The sequence below is a fragment of the Dipodomys spectabilis genome, unplaced genomic scaffold (assembly GCF_019054845.1).
Source record: "Dipodomys spectabilis isolate Male_0828 unplaced genomic scaffold, ASM1905484v1 ptg000003l, whole genome shotgun sequence".
Lineage (NCBI taxonomy): Eukaryota > Metazoa > Chordata > Mammalia > Rodentia > Heteromyidae > Dipodomys > Dipodomys spectabilis.
In genome coordinates, this window is record NW_024870680.1 from 15,148,357 (window position 1) to 15,175,611 (window position 27,255).

The 27,255-nt window shown below is 41.0% G+C and overlaps 1 protein-coding gene across 4 annotated transcripts in view; it reads left to right on the top strand.

Annotated features, from left to right (window-relative positions):
* Fam168a (family with sequence similarity 168 member A) overlaps nt 1–27,255 on the top strand; it is a 170,154-nt gene that overhangs the window by 88,045 nt on the left and 54,854 nt on the right. For all 4 annotated transcript variants that reach the window (XM_042687563.1, XM_042687535.1, XM_042687543.1 and 1 more), the window contains exon 2: nt 12,193–12,280. In XM_042687563.1, the coding sequence (XP_042543497.1) occupies nt 12,211–12,280 (70 nt within the window). In that variant the 5' untranslated portion in view covers nt 12,193–12,210. The remainder of the gene's footprint in view (nt 1–12,192; nt 12,281–27,255) is intronic.

Below are 27,255 nucleotides of genomic sequence, written 5' to 3' on the forward strand. Positions count from 1 at the left end.
CTCATTAGATGGTATACTAAAGTGCAGCAGGAATAGAAGGAAAAATTGAACCTGACTTTTCCATCCCAAAGATTTTACATACTAGTTTGTCAGACAGGTGTGAACTCAGACAGCTAGGGAGCAAACAGTTTGTGGGGGGGTGGGGGAAGAATAACGGACTTGCCAGCTTATGGGACCTGGCTTTCCTTGTGAAGGTCCTTCCATGATATCTAATGTCTTTTCTTGGAGTATAACGGGTGAAAGAGCTGGACTCTACTGCTGAGAGGAAGCTGGAGAAAGGATCTGTGTTTATCTGGTTCTCTTTTTAATATATCATTTTATATATTAATATAGGGGACAAAGAACTGGGAACTCAAGTTCAGATTCCTGGTCTGTCACTTAAGAGGCATATATCCTTGAAAATGTTGTATAATGTTGGGTGAAAATTTCATTTTCTCCTAAAAACAGAAGAAACAACTCAAGAATTACTCAGTTCAGCTTAGCAAACATTTATTGGAATCTTCTCTGTGCGAGGTGGATTCAAAGGCTACAAAGTGAAAGGACAAACTCAGTTTAGTGGGAAGAATTGTACCATGAGTGTTGAAATAGAAGCCTCTTGCCCCAGGTATCCACTGATTATGAGTTTTTTTTATAAACTTCAGGCTAACATGGTATAGATGACCAAATATTCAACCTGCTTCCTACTCTAACAGAAGGAAGGTAGGATAAGACCATCCTACTGTCTATTGGGTTCCTCCCCTCTCTGTGGGCCATTTTCATCTTGCATTAGACTCTGTCTTCCCTTTTCTCCCAGATGTTTGGTATGAGAGTGTGTGTATATGCACGTGCATGTGCAGGCATGTGTGTGCTTTCTCAACAGTTGGTCCCTGAAGGCTAAGGATTATGAGTAAATGCAATAGAGTCAATGAGGTCAGCTGGGATTAATATCTGACATTTAGCAGTGACTAATGGGAGCTTTCATTATCCATGATCTGTGTGTCATCTGTGTCATAGAAAAAAAGGAATCCCTCAAGTTACCATGTGCTGAGCACTCTTGTAGCTCAAGGGATAAACAGCAAACAAATCAGATGAAAATTCCTGTTATTGCAGTTTACACTTATTGGGAAAGACACAATTAACAAGATAAAAAAAATGAAGTTTTATACTCTGATGTTTAAATGGGAAAGAAGAGTAAGATGAGGAAAAGAGGCCTATAATGCTGGAGTTGAAAGTTTGAACTTTTAGAATAGAGCAAGGAAAATCTTGTTGAATAAAGGTTACTTTGTATTAAAACCTGAAGTAAGTAGGGGAATGAATGAAAGAAGAGCAGTCCAGGCAAGAGGGACAAAGTAGGTGCCTCTAGAGCTCTGAGGCCAAAGCTAGAGAATGGCAGAGGACAGGACAGCTGAAGTTGAAGTGATTGAGCTGGAAGAAAGTAATTTTGTTGGTGCCCTAGATCCTTTTAAAGACTTGCCTTTCCCATTGAGTGAGGTGGAGGGAGTCATTAAGAATATTGATCAGAAGCCGGGTGCCGGTGGCTCACGCCTGTAATCCTAGCTACTCAGGAGGCTGAGATCTGAGGATCGCGGTTCAAAGCCAGCCCGGGCAGAACAGACCGTGAGACTCCTATCTCCAATAAACCACTAGAAAACCGGAAGTGGCGCTGTAGCTCAAGTGGTAGAGCGCTCGCCTTGAGCTGAAGAGCTGAGGGACAGCGCCCAGGCCCAGAGTTCAAGCCCCATGACCGACAAAAAAAAAAAAAAAAGAATATTGATCAGAGCCAGGTGCTGGTGGCTCAGGCCTATAATCCTAGCTACTCAGAAGGTTGATATCCGAGGATCATGGTTCAAAGTCAGCCTGCACAGTAAAGTCTGTGAGACTCTTTATCTCAAATAAACACCAGAAAACCGGAAGTGGCACGCTGTGGCTCAAGTAGTAGAGTGCTAACCTTGAGCTGAAATGCTGAGGGACAGCGCCTAGGCCCAGAGTTCAAGCCCCACGACCGACTGAAAAAAAAAAAAGTTTCCCCACCTTACTGTTGGGAAAATTAGTCTAAAATTATAGAATCAGTCCAGATGCCCTACAGTAGATGAGTGGATCAAAAAGTGGGGTACTTATACACAATGGAATTTTACACAGCCATTAGAAAGAATACTATTATGTCATTTGAAGGGAAATGGATGGACCTAGAACAAATTATGTTAAGTGAGGTAAGCCAAGCTTAGAGAGACAAATAGCACATGTTTTCTCTCATATGTGTAAGTTAGATCTAAAATACCCCAGGACATAACTTACACAGGACTGTTGGCATTTGCATACAAACAGTAAGACAAAGGAAGAACCCAAAGATATAGTGCCTCTAAACATTTAAAATACTATTTAGGAAATGAATTACAGGAAATGGCAAACATGGGTTTGTTGTTGTTGTTGTTAGTGATGGTGATGCTTGTTTTTGCTTTTTTGTTTTGTTGTGTTATTCTTTTTTTCTGTCTTTTGAGGGGCAAAGGGATTCCAGAAAGAGATGGAGGGAGAAAAGATGACAAATGCAGTCATGGTACTCAATAGACACTGTGGAAAATGAACTATGCAGCTTGTAGGCAGGGATGGGAGGGAATAACTGGAGAAGAGAGAAGTGGTGACATTGTTCAAAAAGAAATATACTTAATACCTGACTTATGAAATGGTAACCCCTCCATATAACACCTTAATAACTATAAAATTATATTAAAATAAGAAAGAGGGCTGGAATGTGGCTTAGTGGTAGAGTGCTTGCTTAGCATGCATGAAGCCCTGGGTTTGATTCCTCAGTACCATACAAACAGAAAAAGCTGGAAGTGGTGCTGTGGTTCAAGTGGTAAAGTGCTGGCCTTGAGCAAAAGAAGCTTAGGGACAGTGCCCAGGCCCTGAGTTCAAGCCCCAGGACTGGCAAAAAAGAAAAAAGAAAAAAAAAAAAGGAAAAGGAAAAAGGGAGGCGCGGGGGGGGGGGGGGAGACTAGTTGGGGGTGGTGGCTCACGCCTGTAATCCTAGATACTCAGGAGGTTGAGATCTGAGGATCCAGGTTCACAGTCAGCCCGGGCAGGAAAGCCCATGAGACTCTTACCCCCAATAAACCATTCAGAAAACAGGAAGTGGCACTGTGGCTCAAGTGGTAGAGTGCTAGCCTTGAGCTGAAGAGCTGAGGGACAGCACCCAGGACCAGAGTTCAAATCCCTTGACATACCAAAAAAAAAAAAAAAAAAAGACGGGGGGTTGAGTTCACTGTGCCATTGAAGAAATCTGGGAGGACACTTTAAAATTTCTAAAGTCAAAAGAAAATATAAATGTAACTTATTAAACCTTTGGAATATAGCAAAAGCAATTCTGTGAGGGATTTTGTAACTACAAGTGCCTACATTTAAAAATCAGAGAGATCTCACATAAAAATGCACCCCAAAATCTTGAAAAAATAAGAACAAGTTAAGTCCAAAATGAATAGAAAAACCTGGGCACTGGTGGCACGTGCTTATAATCCTAGCTGAGATCTGAGGATTGTGGTTTGAAGCCAGCTGGGACAAAGTCTGTGAGACTCTTATCTCTAATTAACCACCAAAAAAAAACTGGAAGTGGTGCTGTAGCTCAAAGTGGTAGAGTATTAGCCTTGAGCAAAAAATGTTCAGGAACAGAGTCCAGGCCTTGAGTTCAAGTCCCATGACAAACAACAAAAAATTAATAGAAACAGTAAAGATCATGTCAGGTATTAGAGACCAAAATAAAAATTCACAGGATTTATAGTTTGCTATTGGGAAGTACAAAGATTTGAAAATGCTTAAACTAATCAAAAGAAGAAGAGTGAATACTGTACCACAATAAAATTAGAGATGAAGAAGGGGATATTACTACAAATGCCACTGGAATCCAGGTCATTAGGGGATATTTTGAAACCTTACATTCCAATACATTGGAAAACTGGAATAAAGTGATAAATTTCTTTATACCTATGACCTACTAAAGGTGAACTGAGAGCATATGAACAGTTGATAAACAGATCCACAACAAGCAATGACATTGAAGAAATAATAAAGAATATTCCCCAAAGAGTAATACTGGACCAGGTTGATTCTCTGCTGAGTTCTACCAGACCTTTAAAGAAAATCTTAACACTAATGCTTCCCAAGCTAATGGAAGAAATGCTTTAGTATTTTCTGAAGTCAGTATTACTCTGATACCAAAATTGATACCAACAACAAAAAAATAGTAACTGGCTTCCCTAATGAACGTGGTCATATAACTTCTCATTAAGATTCTTACAAATTGAATTTCAGCAAGATATTAAAAATATCATAATCATGATCAACTTAGTTTCATTCCAGGGATGGAAAAGTGGTTCATCATTCACGAATCAGCAAAGCTAACACAGCATATAAATAGAATCGAGGGCAAAAATTACAGGATCATCTCAATATGTACAGAAAAAGCCTTTGATAAAAGACCACATAGAAAATTGTTAGACCTTATAAACATCATCAGCAAAGTAGGAAGATATAACATCAACGTATGAAAATCACTAACTTTTCTATATACCAATAATAATGAGTGTTCTGAGAGAGTCAGGAAATCAGGCCTATTCACAATATAGTTCCTTCTTACCACCCCCCCACAAAAAAAGACAAAAGCCAGAAACCCTAGGAATAAACCTAACCAACGAGGAAAAAGACCTTTACATCAAAAATTATGAAACTATGAAAAAGAAATTGAAGCCTTTAGAAGATGGAAAGACCTCTCATATTCCTGAATTTGCAGGATTAATATTATTAAAAGGGTTATATTGCCAAAAGAAATATAGTTAATAAAATCCCTATGAGAAATCCAATGACATTCTTCAAAGAATGTGAAAATACAGTCCTAAAATTCATATGGAAGCAAAAACAATCCATAGCCATAGCAATCCTGAGCAAAAAGCCAAACTAGAGATGCCTGACCTCAAATTATACTACACAGTCATAGTAACAAAACTGACATGGTTCTAGCATGAAAACTAGACACAGACCAGTTGATAAGAATAGAGGACCTAGTAGTAAACCCACGTAGCTACTGCCATCCAGTTCTGACAGAAACAGTGACTTAATACCCGGAATATATAAAGATGCCAAATAATCGAGTCAATAAACAGACACATGAATTGAACAGTTTTCAAAAGAAGTTGAAATGGTCAATAAATGCTTGAAAAATGTTCAACATTCTTAGCCATAAGGGAAATGCAAATCTAAACAGCACTAAGATTCTATTTCATCTCTGTCAAAATGCCTGTCATCAAGAAAACAGCAGGGGAGTGGGAAGGGAGGAAGCCAATTCTTATTCACTGTTACTGAGATTATAAATTTGTCTATCCACTTGGGAAACCAGTACAGAGGTCCTCAAAAAAAATCACCATATAATCCTACTATTCCATTTGTGGGTTTAAGCTCTATGGAGTTTTAACTCAGTGTAAAATAGTGACAACCACACACTGTTTATTATTATGGCACAACTCACAATAACAAGTTCCATTGTAATCTGCATACAATGCCCATCAGATGCATTGATAAAGCAAATGTGATATACACAGAAAACATATGTGATATATACAGAAAGTATAGCACGTTCTCTCTCCCCCCCCCATCCTTTTGCCAGTCCTGGGGCTTGAACTCAGGGCCTTGGCACTGTCCCTGAGCTTCTTGAGTGCTAGCTCAAGGCTAGCACTCTACCACTTGAGCCACAGTGCCACTTGGGGCTTTTTCTGTTTATGTGGGACTGAGGAATGGAACCCAGTGATTCATGCATGCTAGGTAAGCGCTCTACTACTAAGCCACACTCCCAGCCCCTTACGTTTTATTTAACATGCAGAGACTACATTTGATGAAAAGACAAAGTACCTTATATGTATGGATGAAAATGTTATAATGAAAGCCATTATTTTTATAATTAATATATCCTAATAAAAAACAACTGGGCCTCTTTTTTGGGGGGAGGGGTCTGGTCGTGGGGCCTGAACTCTGGGCCTGGGCGCTGTCCCTCACCTCTTCAGCTCAAGGCTAGCACTCTACCACTTGAGCCACAGCGCCACTTCCGGCTTTTTTCTTTTTGCTTATGTGGTGCTGAGGAATCGAATCTAGGGCCTCATGCATGCAAGACAAGTGCTCTACCACTGAGCCACCTTCCCAGCCCCACAACTGGGCCTCTTATACTGATGGAATTTAGAGAAAATCCACTGAAATGGAGTTTTCTTAAATTTGGTCAGAAAATTAATTTCTAAAATGAAATTAACCTGTTCAATTCCAATTTAATGTTTCTTTTACTCTCTTGTTCATTTATTCACCCAATAGCTTGTTCAGTTCTCTGCCTTTGTACCAGGGGCCTTTTCTTAGAATTTGGTAGTAAGTAAAACATAGTCCTTTGACTTTATGTTTAAAATGTAGTAGGAAGAAAATAGGCAAACAAATTACAGCTGCAGGTTTTGCTGTTTTGGTTTGGTTTTTGATGCTGTGAAAGGTGTGTGTGTGTGTGTGTGTGTGTGTGTGTGTGTGTGTGTGTGTGTGTGTGTGTGTGTGTGTGTGTGTGTTTTGGTTTGGTTTTTGATGCTGTGAAAGGTGTGTGTGTGTGTGTGTGTGTGTGTGTGTGTGTGTGTGTGTGTGTGTGTGTGTGTGTGTGTGTGTTACCACTTGAGCCAGACCTCTGCTTCTGGCTTTTCTAGTGCTTAATTGGAGGTGAGAGTCTCACAGACTTTCATGCCCTGACTGCCTTCAAACAAGTGATCCTCAGATCTCAGCCTCCTGAGTACATAGTGCTGGCATACCTGCAGTTTTTGTAACAGACAAGTCCAGAGAACTATGGGAATCACAAAATGATCTGTTCCTATTTGACTTTTTTAGATACTTTGTAAGAGCTGAGTGAACACATCTCTCTTGTGGTATAATTTTATGCATTGTCTTTTCTTCTACTCTGCAGAATTTGTCATCCTTCAAACAAATGATAGACCCTTCTAAAACCACCCTACCCCCAAACTAACTAGGATTAGGTTCAGCTACACAAGATAAATCTAAAATAAAGTCTAAGAGTACAAGGTTTTTGTTTTTCAGCACTGACCTGGTTATTGCATGAAATCTCAGCCCCTTCTTCCATCCTCATTTCAAAGCTTCTGTTCTCAAGGTCACTTCATGGAAAAGAATGTATCATGTCCTAATTCTAGATGACAGGGATGACTCAGGAGAGAGGCAAAGCAGAAAGGAAGGACACATTCTGAAGCTCTCAAAATTCCCCTTAAGCATCCTTCCCAGAATTTTTACATAGTGTTTGTTGCATTGAATTCAACAGAGCTAATCAGGTAGCTACACCTAACTACTAGAGAGGTTGGGAAATAGGATACTTTAACTGAGCCTGGAGTTGTGGCACATATCTGTAATTCCAGCACTTAGGAGGCTAAGGCAGGTGAATCTTGAGGTCAAGGCCAGTTTCAGTTACCTGCCAAATTTTACCTAGCATGGATAACATAGTGAGACCCCTATCTGAAAAAGAATTAAAAAAGGCATGGTGGGGCTGGGAAGGTGGCTCAGTGGTAGAGAGCTTGCCTTGCATGCCTGAGGCCCTGGGTTCGATTCCTCAGCACCACATAAGCAAAAAGAAAAACGCTGAAAGTGGCGCTGTGGCTCAAGTGGTAGAGCGCTAGCCTTGAGCTGAAGAGCTGAGGGACAGTGCCCAGGCCCAGAGTTCAGGCCCCATGACTGGACCCCCCCCCCCCAAAAAAAAAAGCATGGTGGCTCATGCCTGAAATTTTAGCACTCTGAAAGCTAGGCAAGATTGTGAGTTTGAGGCCAGCCTCAAGCTCAGATCCTGTTTTAAAACCCTGTTTAAGACCCTATTAAAAAAAACAGAGAGAGAGAGAGAGACTGTTAAAGGAGGGAGGGGAGGAAGGAAGGACATTCTTTAACTGATCATATTGCCACTTATTGGCATTCAGGGTATTCTGCCGCCCCCCTCCCTCTTCCTTTTTTAAATTGTAGTTCCTTCCAAGGATCTAGATTATTCGTGTGTATTTCTACTCCCAATTGCATTAGTATGAATAAAATTGAAAGTTCAGTTTCTTAGCAAAACAAGCTACTTTTTTTTTTTTTTTTTGTGCCAGTCTTGGGGCTTGAACTTGAGACATGGGTGCTGTTCCTGAGCTCTTTTTGTCCAAGGCTAGTCTCTATACTTGAGCCACAACTTCATTTCCAGCTTGTTAGTACTTAATTGGATATAAAAGTCTCTTGCTGGGCTGGCTTCTCAGACTGCTGAGTAGTTAGAATTACAGGCATGAGCTACTACAAACTACATTTTATGTTTAATAGTTACATGCAGCAAATGGCTACTATTACACAGGTATAATCCCACACACACACCCTTCCCTCCTTTCCCCTCCCTTTATAAATGTGAGGCAAATACTGTTCTAGTGAGCCCCATCCCAGGTGATATTTACCATTTCTATCATGACAGAACGTTCTGGTGGACAGGACTGGCTCTAGACTTGGAAAGAGATGAGGATACAGAAAATGTGTACCTTGGTTGATTTTTTTTTTTTTTTTTTGGCCAGTCCTGGGCTTGAACTCAGAACCTGGGTGCTAGTCCTGAGCCTCTATGGGCTCAAGGCTAGTGCTCTACCAATTGAGCCACAGCTCCACTTCTGGCTTTTTCTTTCTCTCTCTCTCTCTCTCTGTCTCTCCCTTCCTTCCTTCCTTCCTTCCTTCCTTCCTTCCTTCCTTCCTTCCTTCCTTCCTTCCTTCCTTCCTTCCTTCCTTCCTTCCTTCCTTCCTTCCTTCCTTCCTTCCTTCCTTCCTTCCTTCCTTCCTTCCTTCCTTCCTTCCTTCCTTCCTTCCTTCCTTCCTTCCTTCCTTCCTTCCTTCCGGTGGTGGTGATGGTGGTTGTGGGGCCTGAACTCTGGGCCTAGGTGCTGTCCCTCAGCTCTTCAGCTCAAGGCAAGTGCCCTACCACTTGAGCCACAGTGCCACTTTTGGGTTTTTCTGTTTTTGTGGTGCTGAGGAATCGAACCCAGGGCCTCATGCATGCAAGGCAAGCACTCACCACTGAGTCACTTTTCCAGCCCCAGACATCTGGCTTTTTCTGAGTAATTTATTGGAGATAAGAGTCTCATGGTCTTTTCCGCCCTGGCTGGCTTTGAACTGTAATCCTCAGATCTCAGCCTCCTAAGTAGCTGAGCAGTAAGCATGAGCCACAGAATCCAGCTAGCTTGATTAATTTTATGATTAGCATGGTTTTTCTCAAGAATTCACTTAGTTTTATCTAAAGTAATAGTGTCAGATATTCAGCTACTCTATGAAGTTCCATTTTATATCTAATCTATAAAGAAAATTCTGTAAAAACAGAGGTGATTGCCAGAAATTGGGATTAGAGGGCTGCAAAGTTGGCTCAGTGGTAGAGTGCTTGCCTTGCATGCATGAGGCACTGGTTTGATTCCTCAGCACCACAAAAGCAGAAAAAGCCAGAAGTGGCACTGTGGCTCAAGTGGTAGGGCACTTGCCTTGAGCTGAAGAGCTGAGGGACAGTGCCCAGACCCAGAGTTCAGGCTCCATGACTGACAAAAAAAAAAAAAGAAATTGGGATTAGAGTGGAGGGCATTGAATATAAAGGTATAAAAGAAGTTGGTTATGGAATTGTGTTGAAGAAACTTTCAGGGCTCATACCTGTATATATTAAAGGGATAAATTTTACTAAATGTAAGTTATGCCTCAAAAACCTATTATTAAAACATACCACACCTTTACACAAAATGTATTATTGTTTTTCACTTAGAGGTTAGAGGAAACTGTGGCTCAGAAACTTGCCAGTGACTCAGGACTTGCCTGTGGTTCTTCAGTTGATATGAGGTGCTTCTACCACTTAAGCTAAATCTGCCTGACTCTAGAGCTCCTGCTCTTCCTACTGATTGGTACCTTTTCCCTGAAATGATGAACAGTACGTGGCTTTTGTAAAAGGCTGACCTCTGGAAGCTGAGAGCCCTGTCTGCCCTCAGTAGCTTGTCAGAGTAGCTGTCATATTCTCATTTCAAAATTTGAGCCCTTGACAGATGTCATTTCTCTCAGTTTTTAGCTGCCCCAGGCACGGTCTCCTTGTGTGTCTGTGGCCCTCATTTTGAAGCAGCAGGAGACCTGTTTCAGTGTTGATGAGTTTTTTGATTATGAAAAGCAATTTTGCATTTTGTCCAATCAGCAACACAGAGTGGCTTCTCAGTGGGAGAGTGCTCATGTGTTTACAGGGCCAGTCATGCTGCTAACACTTGTCTTAGCCTGTTTTGTGCTGCACTTACCAAATATCACAGACTGGGTAATTTATAATGAAGAGAAGTTGATTTCTTACTGCTCCAGAGGCAGAGAAGTTCAGCATCGAGGTGTTGGCATCTGGCAAGGGCTTCTTGCTGTGTCATCTTGTGGTAGAAGAGCAGAAGGGGGAAACAAAGACAAGAGAGAACAAGGAAGAGCCAGTTTGGTCATTTTATAAGGAACCCACTTCTAGGATAACAGCGTCAGGAAGGCTAAGTCACCTCTCAACTTAGCATCACACTTCGGTGCTGCTACAGTGGCCATTCATTTTCCTGCACGTGGTTTCTGTGTAGAAGCAGTTGGGCAGCACTGCTCTCACTGGCTTATTAGGCAGACAGCTATGAGTAGAGGAGAGTCCCATAGCAAAGAGAGTGTATGGTAGTCTGTGTGTGGTCCTCCCCTCAGCACCATTGTTCCACCATCATTGTTTGTGTGTGTATACAGTTTGCAACTTATTTTCATCTTGGTGTTTTCTCTCACTTCTTAACTCTGATTGTGAAAATACTTTTTCCTAAGGCTCAACTGAAATAGATGTGTCTTCTTTAACTCCCATCCTCAAGTTGTCATTTCAGTTTGTGGCCTGTTGCCCTCAGGTGGTTTGTCAAGGCTGCATGTTGGATACGTTGAGGGAAGTTCTAGCTTCTGAAATTAACCAGTGGCATTTTCCCTTCTGCCGGATTGATGGCCTGAGTATCCTGTCCTTGGAACCCATCCTTTCTCCACCTTTCATTCCAGAACCCTAGACCAACTAATTAATTGCAGAGTGCTTGTCCTCAAGCCAGCTGTTCACTGCCTGCCTTCAACATTTGATTTGTTTTCTATCCTGAGGTGCTGCAGGGAAGATAATGACCTAAAAAAATGCCCACTCATCATGAGAACCTAGTTAGGAGGGGATTGTTTGATTTTTGTCAAGTGTAAATAATCCATTTGGAGACTCATTTTCAAACATGTGTCAGCCTATGTGCAAGAAATGGCTAGATAAACAAGGTGGGACAAATTGGCCAGCTAATAGACCTTAATGACAGATTTTCCCACTAATCCAAATGGAGAATGTGCTTCAGTAAGATAATTAGCAGCACATTTAGGCAGATGATACTTATTATGCACAGATTTTCAAGTTATTTCTTTCCCTTGAATGAATCTGGAAAGAAATCTTGCCTATATTTCCTTGCTTGCATTAAGATATATAATGGCAATAATGACCAAGACCTTGTCCTCTGCAGGTGCAAGGGGGTGTGTAGGGCACTTGTTCCCTTCCTCCAGCAGGCTGTGTGTTCATTTAGGCACTGGGTTTCCTAAGTGAACAACTGACTAATTTTATATCAAGTCACTGAAGCCCAGAGAGGGAAAGTGACTTGGCCAATGCCACACTGAAGGCAGAGCTATCTGTGGGATAGTGGGTCAACGTTGTGCAAATTATATCACTTCTATCTTCTTCTGTGCTCCTCAGCACCTTCATCTGTAAGATGAGACAAATGGCATAGGTACTTTGTGTATAGTCCTTTTCCTATATGTTGCCTTCCTTTGAGCAGAAACTGGAGGTTGGTTGGTAGGTTGGTTTTTTCGAAAGTTGCTGGGATTTAAACTTGCCCTTATGCAGGCCAGGCAAGTGTTGTACCCCTGAGCTTCAGTTATTTTTTAGGTGGGAGGGTCTCAAGTTTTTTCTAGGCTGGGCTCAGACCTCTTTCTACTTCTGCCTCTAATAGAGCTGGAATTATAGGTGTGTACCACCATTCCTGTCTTGTTTGTTAAAATAGAGACTCACTAACTTTTGCCACAGTATTCCTGTCTCTTGTCTCTCGAGTAGATAAACTGAATAATTTAAAGATGTCAAGGAGTATGAGCAATTAATAATTAATGTTGTTTTCTTTGTCTTCTCTGTAGGATCCTCAGTCTTCCAGAATGAACCCTGTTTACAGCCCCGTGCAGCCTGGGGCTCCTTATGGCAACCCTAAGAACATGGCCTACACAGGTGAGTGATAAGAGAATGAGTCTCATTTTAAGAAATGGTGGTTAAGGACATTACCAGATATCTTGCTGAATCACTTTTGATGTACTGGTAGAACTTGAGAACGTGGAGAGGATATGTCTGAAGTTCAGGGATGATAGAAGTGACATCTGGATGTAAAGATAATTGATTGTCAACAAGTAGAACAAGAGGGAGGTGATGGTTGCTTACTATACTCCTGTCATGGGCCTGGACTGGGCTGTGTACTTCTACATAACTTTTTTCACTTTTATCTGAAAACACATTCCTAGCACCATTTTTTTTGCGGGGGGGGGGGGGGGGTCGTGTTGGCTTTGGGGTTTGAACTTAGGACTTGGATACTGTCACTGAGCCTCTTTGTGCTCAAGGCTAGTGCTCTACCACTTACAACTTGAGCCCACAGCACCACTTCCGATTGTATATATGTATATATGTGTGTGTGGGGGGGTGTTAATTGGAGATAAGAGTCTCATGGGAACTTTTCTGCCCAGGCTGGCTTCGAACCATGATCCTTGAATCTCAGCCTCCTGAGTAGCTAGAATTACAGGTGTAAGCTACCAGCACCTAGTTCAGCAGGGACACTGGATGACAAGTTGAGCCACTGAGTCAGTCCAAGAGCTAGTCTGCTAAGTGAGGTATAAAACACCTATGGCTCGTTACTTTTTGTTAGAAAATACCATTTAGAGATAAAAACATTCTAATTAATACAGATTTTTTTAAACTTTTTTTTTTTTTTTGTACGGATACTGGGGTGTGAACTCAGGACCTTGTGTTCTCCCTTACCTTTTCCTCTCAAGACTGGTATTCTACCACTTAAGCCACGCCTCTACTTCTAGCTTTGTGTGGGTTAAATGCCCCCCAGAGTCTCTTGGATTTGTCTGCTACTCAGTCTTCTGAGTAGCTAGGATTATCAGGAGGCATGAGCCACTGACACCTGGCTTTGTCACACTATCAAAAGGACAGACATATATGACCTTGGTAGGCCTTTTCATCTCCTCAGATGGCTAGCTCAGCATGCCTGAGTTAGCCCAGTGGAAGAACTGGCTGGCATTACCAGCAGTGTTCCAGGGTTTCCCCTAACTAACAAATACTTCCTCTATGAAGACTCTCTGGTGACTGTCACAGAGCTTTTCTCTTTACTTGCCCATCCTATCAAACAAAGTTCCTTTTTCAGACCATCACTAATGGCTCATATACCTGTAATTGTAGCTACTGAAAAGTCTGAGATCTGAGGATAGTGGTTCAAAGACAGCCTGGGAAGACAAATCCATGAGACTTTAATCTCCAGTTAACCACCAAAAAGCCAGAATTGGAGGTGTGGCTTAAGTAGTAGAGTGCCAGCCTTGAGGAAAAAGGCTAAGCAAGAGCACAAGGCTCTGAGTTCAAACCCCAGTACCCCACCACACACACATATGCATACACACATAACAAAAGTTTCTTTTTCCCTAGGAAATTTAGTAATATCACTACCCCCATTTTAGACATGAAAACACCAAGTACTGAGCCCCAGTACAGGGCACTGAACATAAGGAGTTTAATAATGGTTATTATTTACAAACAAAGGCAGGTAGGACATCTGACAGATGAAGTGAATGAGAAAATGTAGGTTGTCCAGCATGGCATTTTGCTTATTATAACACATTTTCAAGAATATTAATGTCAGGATGGCAGTAACAGTATAAACAAATACATGGAATTAAGAAGGTATGGTCTGATAGGACATGGTGATAACATGTCTGTAAACCCAGCTACACTAGTGGTGGAAATTGGGAGGATTGTGATTTGGAAACTGTTAGCAAGACCCCTTGTCAACAAACAAGCCAGATGTGATAGTACATATCTGTAATTCTAGCTACATTGGAGGTATAGAGAAGAATCATTTACAAACTTAGGAGAGTGTTTCAGAAAGTCTTCAAAAAAATATCTGATTTTATTGGTTGGGAGTGTGGCTTAGTGTAATAGTGCTAGCCTAGCATGCATGAAGCCCTGGGTTCCATTCCTCAGTACCACATAAACAGAAAAGGCTCGGAGTGGTGCTGTGGCTCAAGGGGTAGAGTGCTAGCCTTGAGCAGAAGAAGCTCAGGGACATATATATATATATATATATATATATATATTTTAAAATATGATGAACTATTTGTATAAAGCATGCAAGCATGTTTGGTGATCACTGACTTAAGCTTCTAAGAATACATGTTAAGGGCTGGGAAGGTAGCTCAGTGGTAGAGCACTTGCCTTGCATGCTCGAGGCCCTGGGTGCGATTCCTCAGCACCACATAAGCAAAAAGAAAAAAAGCCGGAAGTGGCGCTGTGGCTCAAGTGGTAGAGCGCTAGCCTTGAGCTGAAGAGCTGAGAGACAGTGCCCAGGCCCAGAGTTCAGGCCCCACGACCGGACCCAAAAAAAAAAAAAAAAAAAAAAGAATACATGTTAATTTTTGAAAACAGTGTTATTTGCAGCTGCTCATGGCTTTTTGTTTGTGTGTGTGTAGTATGGGGAATTGAACCCAAGACCTTATGTATTCTAGGCAAGCACTTTACCACAAAGCTACACTTCAGCCCCAACTTCTTACGTTTTAAAATCAGGATTCACTGTACAACTAAAATAACATCCTGAAATATATTATGAATTGAGTTTGATGTGTTACTTTTATCCTTAACTTTGAATTTCATGTTTGTATTTATCACAACAGCTTTATTAATCTTAGAATAAATATTTGTTTTCTTATTTTATTTTTTATTGCCAAGGGGATATACAGAGGGGTTACAGTTACATAAGTAAGGTAATAAGTACATTTCCTCTCAAACTTGTTACCCCTTCCTTCATTTTCTCCCACTTTCCCTCCCCTTAATCCTCCTCCCCAAGAGTAAATATTTTCTATTTGGAACTTTTTTTTTTTGCTGGTCCTGGGGCTTGAACTCAGGGTCTGAGTGCTGTTCCTGAGCTTTTGCTCAAGGTTGGTGCTCTACTACCTGAGGCACGCCACACTTCTGGCTTTTTCTGAGTGATTTATTGAAGAAAAGGGGTCTCATGGACTTTCCTGCCTGAGCTGGCTTTGAACTGCAGTCCTCAGATCTCAGCCTCCTGAATAGCACAGGTGTGAGTCACCAGTACTCAGTTGAAACTTATTTTATATATTTTAATAGGATTAATTCCAGTAACCAGGACACTCAGGACACTATCCCACATCCTTCTAACTCAGAGAACTTTTCTCTCCAGCGCCCATCATCTTATCTCCTTTCCCTGATGGCTATAAAAAGCAGTCCTTTTGATTACCAGGACCCATAAATTTTCTCAGAGCAGCCTGACATCAACTCACTATTTAGACTTCTTAATGTTTTCCTCGTCATTTTTGATCCCTTGGGGATTTCTTCCCTAAAAATCTCAACTTTGTCTAAGATTTTTTTGGTGGGGGGTCGGTTGTGGTGTTTGAACTCCAGGTCTAGGCACTGTCCCTGAGCTATTTTGCTCAAGGGTAGCATTCCACCACTTTGAGCAACAGCTCTACTTCTAGTTCTCTGAAGATAAGAGTCTCATAGAGTTTCCTGCCCAGGCTGGGTTTGAACCACGATCCTCAAACCTTAGAATTCTGAGTAACTAAGATTACAGGTGTGAGCCACCAGTACCCAGCCCTAAGATGCTATTATAATAGTAAGATATTTGCTGTACCATATCTATCTTTTCTAGGTATTACATAGATTATCGTTTCTCCATATTGCTGAAATAGAAGATCCAAGTAAAGATAATTTATAAACAAATGCCATATATAGTACACTAGAGTAAATACTTACTGTTGATACAGTAAGTATTGGCTATGTTAAAAAAGTACTAATTGCCACTTGGCAAGCATATGCTAGGGACGGCATATATTATATATACATATATTATGTATATATATGATATATATTATTAATCATAAACCTCAAGATCTTCTTTACACGTGAAGAAACTATGATAGGTTAATTCATGTTGTGAGATTTAGCTAGTCCGTATAGCTAAGGGAGGAAGAAAAATTTGAACTCAGATTTTATTTCAAAGTGTTTTTCATATGTGTGTGTGTGGGGATATAGTTATCTGGTTTGTCTTAAAATTATTCACTCCTTTCACTGCAACCATGAATAAGCTAAAGAAGAGGTGGTTTTCAGTTTCTAGGTCTAGGGAGCCTTCTCTTTGAGACCCTAGAAGTCTGCTGTTGGCCAGGAGTTTGGGGCAAAAATGGAGGCGGTTGGGCCCATTATGGTGTACTATTTCAGTAATAATGGGTTTGAGATCAAAAGAAATGGAGGGAAACACTTCTGATTTGAAATTCTCTCAGACATATGAAATAATTTGATGATACAGTGCTTTCCAATGAACTGCTATCTTCTAGTTAGTTGACAATGTTTTCCCCCTTTACAAAATGTTCTTTTGCTAATGCCTTGAACTCAGTGTTTTATAAACTAAGTGTATTTTTATACTTGCAACAGTCTTGTAGCATTGTTATTACTAGCTTCTTGTACATCTTTAAAAAAGTGAATTTAGAGAATGAATGCACCAAAGATGGTAAAATGCTTAAGTATAGCTAGAGTTAGACTGAATCATAGGTACTGATTCCCAGTAGGATAGCAAGTGAAGATGGGCCTATCTATGTAGGTTTAGATGAGATTATGAGGACCTTCGTGATCAGATTGTGCTCTTGTTTAAAAAAGAGGAAGAGACAGCAGAACTTTATGTAATATCTGCAAGCCAGGAAAAATCCTCATTAATGGTGCCATGCTAACATGTAATCAAGGACCCCCAGCCTCTAGATACATGAATTATTTAAACCACCTAGCATATAATACTTTCTTATAGCGGCTTAAATTGTCTGAGACAGATAAGTACAACAAACATCTGAATGCTCTTCGTCTACATTTACCTTTACAGTGGGCTCTTGACAGATTAGGATTTTTTTTTTCTTTTTTGTCGGTCATGAGGCTTGAACTCTAGGCTTGGGTGCTGACCCTGCACTCTTCAGCTCAAAGCAAGCGCCCTCCCACTTGAACCACAGTGCCACTTCTGGTTTTTGAGTGGTTTATTGGAGACAAGAGTCTCACGGACTTTCCTGCCCAGGCTGGCTTTGAACTGTGATCCTCAGATCTCGGCCTCCTGAGTAGCTAGGATTACAGGAATGTGAGCCACTGGCGCCCGGCCAGATTAGGATATTGTTCTTTTCTTTTTCTCACCTTTTCTTAAAAAGTTCTATTGTTTTCAGTGTCCTAACATCTTCTAGAGTTCTGGTATGTGTTGTGGGCAGAAGACAGGTTCTGAGATGTCAACCTGAAATAAAAATATAGAGAGACAATGCTCCAAGCAAAGAGTTTATTTGGAAATGTACAAGAATTGTAATGCAGGAATGCAGGATACACATGCTCCAGTGGATCATGGGTATATCAAGTGGTGAGGAGCAAAGGGGATAGTTCTAAGATAAAAGAAGCCCATATAAATTATTTTAAAACCAAGCCCATTGGTATTACAGTGGCTTGATCAGGAGATGGCATGAGCTCATTGGTGGAAATACTTGCTAGGCAAGTATCCTTGTGCCAAGTGGCTTATCTGGAATGTTGTAGTCTTGAACAATGTTTTATGATAAATCCTACAGGAGGCATATGTGCAGGTATATTTCTTGTGATAAGACCTATTACAGGCATGTGTCCATAAAGTCTCTTTCTTCATGGTCTCTTGGCTTCATTTTGTTAGGGTTTGACATAATTACTCTATTACTCTATTCTGATTCATATTTCTATGATATTGTCTTACTTAATTTGTCACATATCTTTTCCCTACTGGGAGAAAAATAATCACTCATTACCATGCTGAGATGTCTTGGGAGATTTCATGTAAAGCCTGCTTTGAGATGTTTCAAACCTGCTTGCCATCCTCCAGGATGCTAGTGGTCACATCTTTTCTTGGAAGGCCATTCTTTAATGGCAGCAGGCTTGCTGTGAGGAACACCATGTTCTCACCACTGTAATTTTATACTAAGTATTTATTGGGCACCAAGTACAGTGTACCAAATAGGAGCTAGAATCTTTATCTATTTTATCTTACTCAGTCCTCATAACAGAAAATAGATAGTGCTGAGTATTATAAATGTAAAGACTGAAAGAGGAGGTTAAATAGCCTTTTCAAGCTCATAGAGGGTTTCCTTACTCTTTCTCTGTCCCATGCCAAATGAAAGGAAGCCCTAGAATTTAGAAGTTCCTTAATTTTTTTCCTCATTCAGAAAATGAGATTTTTTTTTCTCCTTAAGATGTCTTAGGTATTAAAAGAACAAGGAGCTGGGTGCTGGTGGCCCATTCCTGTAACCCTAGTTACTGAGATCTGAGGGTTATAGTTTAAAGTCAGCCTGAGCAGGAAAGACCATGAGACTCTTATCTCCAATAAACTACCCCAAAAAGCCAGAAGTGGTGCTGTGCCTCAAGTGGTAGATCACTAGCCTTGAGCAAAAGAAGCTCAGGGACAGTGCCTAGGCCCAGAGTATAAGCCCCAGGACCAGAAAAAATAAAAATAAGGGCTAGGAATGTGGCTTAGCGGCGGATTGATTGCCTAGTATGCATAAAGCTCTAGATTCAGTTCCTCAGTACCACAAAAACAGAAAAAGCCAGAAGTGGCGCTGTGGCTCAAGTGGTAGAGTGCTAGCCTTGAGCAAAAGAAGCTCAGGGACAGTGACTAGGGCCTCCTGAGTTCAAGCCCCAGGACTGGCAAAATAAATGAATGAATGAATGAATGGAACAAGGGAGCCAAATAAGTATTCCCTTTCCTTCCAGTAGAAACCTTCTCATGCCTAATTTGTTCCAGGTGAGGATTTGTTTCATGAGATCTTTTGTAACATGAGGGACCTAAATGGACTAGACTAGACTGGATGAATTCTAACCTTCTAATTTTGTTATATATTCTTTTCATGAAATTGTATAATTATCTATTTTTTAAGACACAACATACACGGTGACTGTGTGCCTTTTGTGTGTACATAATGGTCTCTCCATAAAGTCTCCTTGTTAACTAACATAGATTTGTAAGAAATGGAAAGACACAGGTATATAAAGAGACGATTATATTACATAGAGACAAATGCTATCTCAGAGAGATATTTCGCTATATTCTAAAGGCCTAATATAACAAATAGTTGTGCAGTTTGCCATGGAAGCAATGGAAGTGTAGGAGTCAGAGACTGGTATCAGGAAAGACACCTGGGCTGGAGGCATGGCTCAAGTAGTAGAGTGAGTGTCTAGTCTGTGTGAGATACTGCATTTAATCCTTAGTGTCCTCCCTCTCAAAAAACAACAACAAAAAAATGAAAAGAAAAAGAAAGAAAAAAGAAAGGGCAAGGTAAGGGAAGGGAAAAGAAAGGGAAATGGAAAGGTGTTAGACAAGCATGGAACTAGATCTTGAAGCATAGGGAGTTCTATGTTCCAAGGCTGATTCTGTGTAATGGCTGTGAGATACTGGTCAAGTCACTTCTCTTGTTTTCATTTTCTTTATTTTTTTTGGTCCAGTCATGGGGCCTGAACTCTGGGCCTGGGCGCTGTCCTTCAGCTCTTCAGCTCAAGGCTAGCGCTCTACCACTTGAACCACAGCGCCACTTCTGGCTTTTTTCTTTTTTCTTATGTGGTGCTGGGGAATCGAACCCAGGGCCTCATGCATGCAAGGCAAGCGCCCTACCACTGAGCCACCTTCCCAGCCCCTTGTTTTTATTTTCTATCCAGGGTATGGGGCTTATAAATTATTAAAAAATTTTTCTTCAAGTTCTAAAATTCTAGCCAGTGATCTTTAAATTTTTAAGTTTCTTTCATTATGACTCTTCCCATTAACCTGTTTCTTTTACCTCTTTTTAAAAGCAAGTTTTTGGGCCCCTTCTTGAAATCCTTGTTATTAGTAAAGGATTCAGAAATAAGTGTGGTGAAGTAAGTTCAGCACCCTTACTCAGCCCTCTTCTACACTGACCGAAGCTTCTGTCATCCCAGGGTTTCTTTCCACAGAGTTCTTGGCTCTTGGGCAAAAGTGATAGGAAAACATGAAAGCCTTCTCACAAAAACCCTTCTGTGGGTGGTCAGGTATAGGTATAGCTACCACTAGACCACTCATTATGCTCATTCAATTTAATTTAATTTTCTGGTATTTATTGTTGTTAGATAATGGTAATACAAATTTTGTGGCCCTGGATTACAGCTCCAATCAGTGGGATATTAACAAGGGTCTTGAAGAGCTTATTGTTGTGTTACATAGATTCTCATTAAAATGACTTTCATTCTTTAATGTGGGGAGAGCTTATACTTAAAGTCAAAAGGGGTTTGAACTCAGGGCCTGGGTGCTGCTCCTTAACTTTTTTTTGGCAGGTCCTGGAGCTTGAACTTGGGGCCTGAGCTCTGTTCCTGAGCCACTCTGTGCTCAAGGCTAACACTCTACCACTTGAGCCACAGCGCTACTTCTGGCTTTTTCTGTTTATGTGGTTCTGAGGATCCAATCCAGAGCTTCATGCATGCTAGGCGAGCACTCTACCACTAAGCTACATTCCCAGCCTCCCCTTAACTTTTTTGCTGAAGGATAGTGCTCTACCACTCAAGCCACAGCTCTACTTCTGGCTTTTTTTTTGGGGGGGGGGTCATTAATTGGAGATAAATCTCATAGACTTCCCTGCCTTAACTGGCTTTGAACTTCAGTCCTTAGGTCTTAGCCTCCTGAGTAGCTAGAATTACAAGCATGAGCTACTGGAGCTGGGCTATTTATAAGAGATTTTTAAAATTACAAAGCTAGCCATGGTGGAATCAGTCCAGTCGTCAGCCACAAGTGTTCTGATCATGGAAATAGGTGCTGAGTTCCTCTGGTGAGGCCAGGATGTGGTTGAGATTAGGAGCTTTACTAGAGGCATTATTCTTTTTCCATATTTTCAAGAGAATTCCCTGGCATTCAGAGGCAGAATTGGCTTGCTTCTTCTCATGAAGCCATAAGGACTTTTGGATAGGAAGTGAAGCACTTGGGATGGGCAAGGAGTGTGAGAGATATCTGGGTAGCAAGGACCTTCTCTTATGTCCCAAACCTGCAGAATAAATTTAATTCTTCAGCGAATAAGCTATTAACAACTATCCATTATTTTTTATTGAGATTAAGTGATTACATAAATTTCACAGTATTGAGGGATAGTGATACTTAAAGTCACAAACACATTTTAACCTTCACAAGGCAAATTGTCATTATCATGGTCTATAAAGTTTGTGAATTCTATGAGCTGATACGCACATTTCTTTCCTTTCGATTAGTGTAAGCTGTTCCCTCTTTCCCTCTCATTCCCTCCCTCCCATCGCTGCCCTTGAGTTTACTTAGTTCATTTTCATCAGTGTCCAGTGCAGCTGAAGCTAGGAAGAGGGCACAGAATCAGAGGGAAACGGGAAAAATACAACAGAGGGACCCATCAGTTGCACTGGACAACTGTTCATTATTAACAGCAATGGTTGCTATTAGTATGGGCCACTAGAAGAGAAAGAATTTTGCCTTATGGTGCCATTATATAGTTATATTTCTCTTCTTTCTTTTCCTCTTTCTCTTTTCTGTCATTCCTTCTTTCTCTCTCTCTTTCTCTCTTTCTCTCTCTCTCTTTCTCTCTCTCTTTCTCTGTCTGTCTGTCTGTCTGTCTGTCTGTCCAGTCATGGGGCCTGAACTCTGGGCCTGGGACTGTCCCTTAGCTCTTCAACTCAAGGCTAGCATTCTACCACTTGAGCCACAGCGCCACTTCTGGCTTTTTATTTTCTGCTTATGTAGTGCTGAGGAATTGAACCCAGGGCCTCATGCATGCAAGGCAAGCACTCTACCACTGAGCCACCTTCCCAGCCCCATTCTTTCTTTCTTTTGAGATAGTCTTGCTATAGTAACCATGTGGCCCAGAATGGCCTTGAACTTGTGATCCTCCTGCTTCAGCCACTCAATGCTGAAATTACAGGCATGGACTCCACTCCAGCGGTATTTGCCATCCATTATTGTTGAACATGCACTATATTTATTTAGTGCTTTTATGAACCTTCCAGCATATTCAACTGTGGTTGAATATCCATAGAGGTTCCTGTATCTAGTTTGAACCTGTGTTACCATTTTAATTATTATCCAAGTTTTAATAGTTGTAGATACAAGTCAAGAAAGTTGAAGAGATTTGACTCTGTAATAGAACCAGAAAATAGTGAAGCCAACTCAACCCAAAACTGGGATTCTCCATGCTCATAACTACTGAGCTGCGTATTATCTCTATATTATTTACTGCCTTACAGTTAAATATCTTTTTTTTTTTGCTAGTTGTGGGGCCTGAATTCTGGGCCTGGGCACTGTCTCTCAACTCTTCAGCTCAAGGCTATTGCTCTACCACTTGAGCCACTGTGCCACTTCCAGCTTTTTCTGCTTATGTACTGCTGAGGAATCGAACCCAGGGCCTAATGCATGCAAGGCAAGCACTCTACCACTGAGCTACCTTCCCAGCCCTTAAGTATCTTTATGTAGTATGTGTTGCTCTTTTCAGGAAATCAGTGTGTGCTTTATGCTTGACACAGTGCCTAACACAAAGTAAACTCTTACTGAATAGAGATTGGTTGAGTGAGTAAATGACTGAATGAGAGCTGGGTGCCCGGTGGCTCACGCCTGTAATCCTAGCTGCTCAGGAGGCTGAGATCTGAGGATTGCAGTTTGAAGACAGCTTGGGTAGTTTGTGAGACTTTCATCTCCAATAACCTACTCAGAAAAAGCTGTAAGTGGCACTATGGCTCAGTAGGTAGAGCACTAGCCTTGAGCACAAAGAACCTCAGGGATAGCTTGCAGGCCCAGAGTTCAAGCCCCAGGACAGGCAAAAAAAGACTGAACTAAAATTAAGCCTTTTCAGAGTTTGGTGAATTGACCTCTGAGTTTGGATAGACTTCTTTGTTCTGAGTTCTTCTCTAAAGTGGTAATTGGCATTAAGATATAAATCCAGTCTGTTCTAATCTTGAAGGATAGGTTCTTGCAAAGGCTGAGGCTCCAGAAAAGTCCAGGAAAGATGATATTTATAGGAACTCTGAACAAATAGACAAAGCTTCCCAGGAGCTCCTATGTTTCACCTCCTCCTAGACTCTAAAATTAGTTTAAGGAATCAATATCACAATAACCCATTTATAGCTTGAAACTACAAAGAGTCAGAATTGTCTATGTGTCTACCTGACCATGCCTCACTATATATTCTATTCACATACTTCTCCATTCTTGAATGCATCTCTTTTTGATCAATGCTGTGGTAAGCACAGATATGCTACAGAAAAAGCTGATTTTTTTCTTAAGAGCAGTTGACAGTGTATGTATATACTTTGGAAAATTGAAGACTTCATAGGCCCTGTCCTTTATTGTTTGGGGTTTCTAGGCAAATTCTCTTCAGAATGCAAAGCATACCTCCTTCTCTCTTTCTTTCCTTGAGATGGACGTAGGGCCTTGTTCATACTATGTGCTGTGCCATTGAGTTCTATTCCCAGCCTCCATGCATTTTTTTTTTTTTTTGGAGATAGGAATTCATAGCCCAGGCTGGTTTACATATCTCAGTACCTACAGTCCTCCTGCCTGAGTGCTAGGGTTACAGGTGTGAGCCACCATACCAAGCTCAGTATCTTTTTTGGGGGGAGGTGGGGAAGATTCATGGGGCTTGAGCTCAGAGCCTTGGTGTTATCCCTGAACACTTTATTTAAGGTTCTACCACTTTGAGCCACAGTACCACTTCCGGTTTTTGGATGATTAATTGGAGATAAGGGTTTCACCAACTTTCCTGCCCAGACTGGCTTCAAATCAAGATCCTTAGATCTCAGCCTCCTGAGTAGCTAGGATTATAGGCATTAGCCGCTAGAGCCCAGCTGCTCAGTATCTTTTTTAAAGAGATAGCTTTGGGGCTGCAAGGTGGCTCAGCAGTAGAGTGCTTGCCTGGCATGCATGAGGCCCTGGGTTGGATTCCTCAGCACCACATAAACAGAAAAAGCCATAAGTGGCACTGTGACTCAAGTGGTAGAGTGCTAGCCTTGAGCTGAAGAGCTCAGGGACAGCACCCAGGCCTAGAGTTCAAGCCCCACGACCGACAAGGAGAGAGAGAGGGAGAGGGAGAGAGAGAGAGAGAGAGAGAGAGAGAGAGAGAGAGCTTTGTCTTATGAAAGCCTATAGACATTGTCCAAGTTCCTGATATGTAGGGAAAAAAACACTCACTGTTGACTTTCAGTTTGTGTGTGTGTGTGTTTTGTTTTTGCAAAACAAAAAGGCTTTAATGAGGCAAACATCCTGAAATAGTGAACTTCTTGTTAGAGATGGAGTGAATTTTTGAGCATCTGGAGGGGCCTAATTGTGAGTATCCAAAATCTTTGTGACTGACAACTCATTTATACTTTATAGCCTAGTTTTCTAAGTGTAACCTCTGGGTGTAGGAAGTTGTTAGAAGTGCACATTCTTGGGTTCCACCCCAGAAGTACTGAATCAAAACTTTGAAGGTGGTTTCCAGAAAATCTGTGTTTTTTCATAAGCACTGTAGATGTTCGGCTACATAATCTGGTATTTAGTTAGTGTTTTAATATTCTTTTTTTTCCTCTATCAGTTCTGTGATCTTGCCTAGGAATCTTGCCATCATGAAAACCATAATTTCTCCAAGTTCAGAACAGCTTTAGAAACAGGTCACATTTCTGCTATGAAAGAAGAGATGGCAGCCCCATCTCAGACAAATTGAAAGGTCTATGAGCAGGCAGCCCCAAACCCTGGACACGCAGGGATGGATGCTACAGGCTCCAGCAGGATAGCCAACAGTTCTTTTTCCTTGTACGTGTTTGAAAAACTAAATAATTGGCCCCAGAAATTGGCTTTAAAAGGATTCTTGTTAGGGAAGGTTAAAAGTGTGATTACTTGAAAATTGCTCAGCTGGTGGGGGAGGTACTTGAATTTAAGTGTCTAAATCAGATTTTTGCTATTACTGCTCTCAGCAGGAAAAGAAGCAGAAAAAGATCAATAGTCTTTGGTCTTGTTTAAGCTACAAAACCACACTTCATGTTGCTTCTAAAGGCTACCATCTGCCAGAAAGAAGCTTTGGCCTCCACTGTCACAGTACTATCACAAATTTTAAGGTTATGTTAAATCTATCAAGCTCTTTGATAAACTTATCTTCTCCTTTTTTTTAAAGTTAGCTTACATTGTTATATTTTCACACTGAAAAACTTATCTGTAAGCTAGTCCCCAATGGCTCAATGTCTGCAAATTTAGTTAATAGGGAGGCTGGGATCTGAGGACTATGGTTGGAAGCTAGCCTAGGAAGGAAAATCAGAGACTCTTATCTCTAGTTAATCACCAAAAAGCTGGAAGTGAAATTGTGACTCAGATGGTAGAGCTCAAGCCCCAGGACCAACACCAAAAGCAAAACAAAACAACTTACCTGTGTACCTTTATCAAACACATTTGTGTGGCAGAAAGCCTAGAATCTTTGTAGTACCTTGAGATAGGTTGGGGAGAGGCTGGCAAAGAGCCAAGATCAGATTTTATTCCCTCCCGTATCCTGAGCTAGAATAACTAAATTGAAATTCATACAAGAGAACTGGGCACAGGAGTATGAATTGCCTGAGCTGTTCAGTTGTGATTTAGGTTTCTGACACTATACTGAGTTTTCAGAGGGCTTGACATCTTGTGGAGATAGGTTGAGTGATAATATAATTATTTTCATCATATGAGTATCTATTCAGTCCAATATTAGATGTTTCTTATGTCATTAAGACTGCTTAAGTTTACATCTCATCTTAATTATCTGGTTGATGTGTCATTTATAAATACCAGAAAATGGCCAGGCCATAAGGGAGCCCTACTGCATTGTTGGTGGGAGTGTAAACTTGCTCAGCCACTTTGGAAAGTAGTATGGAGGTTCCTCAAAAGACACCATATAGAGCTCCCCTATGACCCAGCAATCCCACTTTTGGCCATTTACCCAAATGATCACAAACAAGACCATACTAAAGCTACCAGCACAACTATGTTTATTGCAGCATTATTTACCATAGCTAAGATATGGAACCAACCCAGATGCCCCTCAGTAGATGAATGGATCAAGAAAATGTGATACACACACACGCACACACAATGAAATTCTGTGCCTCCATCAGAAAGAATGACATTGCCCCATTTGTTAGGAAATGGAAAGACTTGGAAAAAATTATATTAAGTGAAGTAAGCCAGGCCCCAAAAAACATAGGTCCTATACTTTCCCTTATTTGCAATAACTAGTATATGTCTGGGACAAGTAGAAAAGAGCAAAAGCTATTTACATATGACCAGATGAAGTTAAGTAAAATGAACCCCAAGATAGGGACACAAGTGGTTTTTTCTTTCTTGCTATTGTTTCTAATGTATTTATAATATACCATGTGTGTGGGTTTTTTTGGGTTTTTTTTTGCTTTGTATGTTCCTCCCCCACGGTATAACCCCTGTTTTCACTGTATTTGATGTTGGTATAATTTGGGGAGGGGAGCAGAAAAAACAAAATGTTTAAATAGGGATACAAGTGGACCCATTGTAACAATGAGATGTACAAGACACTATGTTGAAAAACAATTTAGGTCGGGGGCCAGAGTGGGGGGCAGGGAGTTGCAGAGGTGGGAGGAAGGGGATGGTAGGGAAAAAACAAAGAAGAAGGCAACAATGCTTGATAGGAAATGTACTTATTACCTTGCTCATGTGTAACTGTAACCCCACTGTACAGTATTTTCACAATAAAAAACTTATTAAAAGAAAATGGCTGGGCGGTACCTCACGTCTGTAATCCAAGTTACTCAGGAAGCTGAGATGTGAGGATCAAGGTTTAAAGCTAGCCTGGGCAGAAAAATCTGTGCCACTCTTAATCTCTAGTTAATCACAAAATAAGCCAGAAGTAGAGCTGTGACTCAAGTTTTGCTAGCCTTGAGCAAAAGAAGCTCAGGAACAGTGCCAG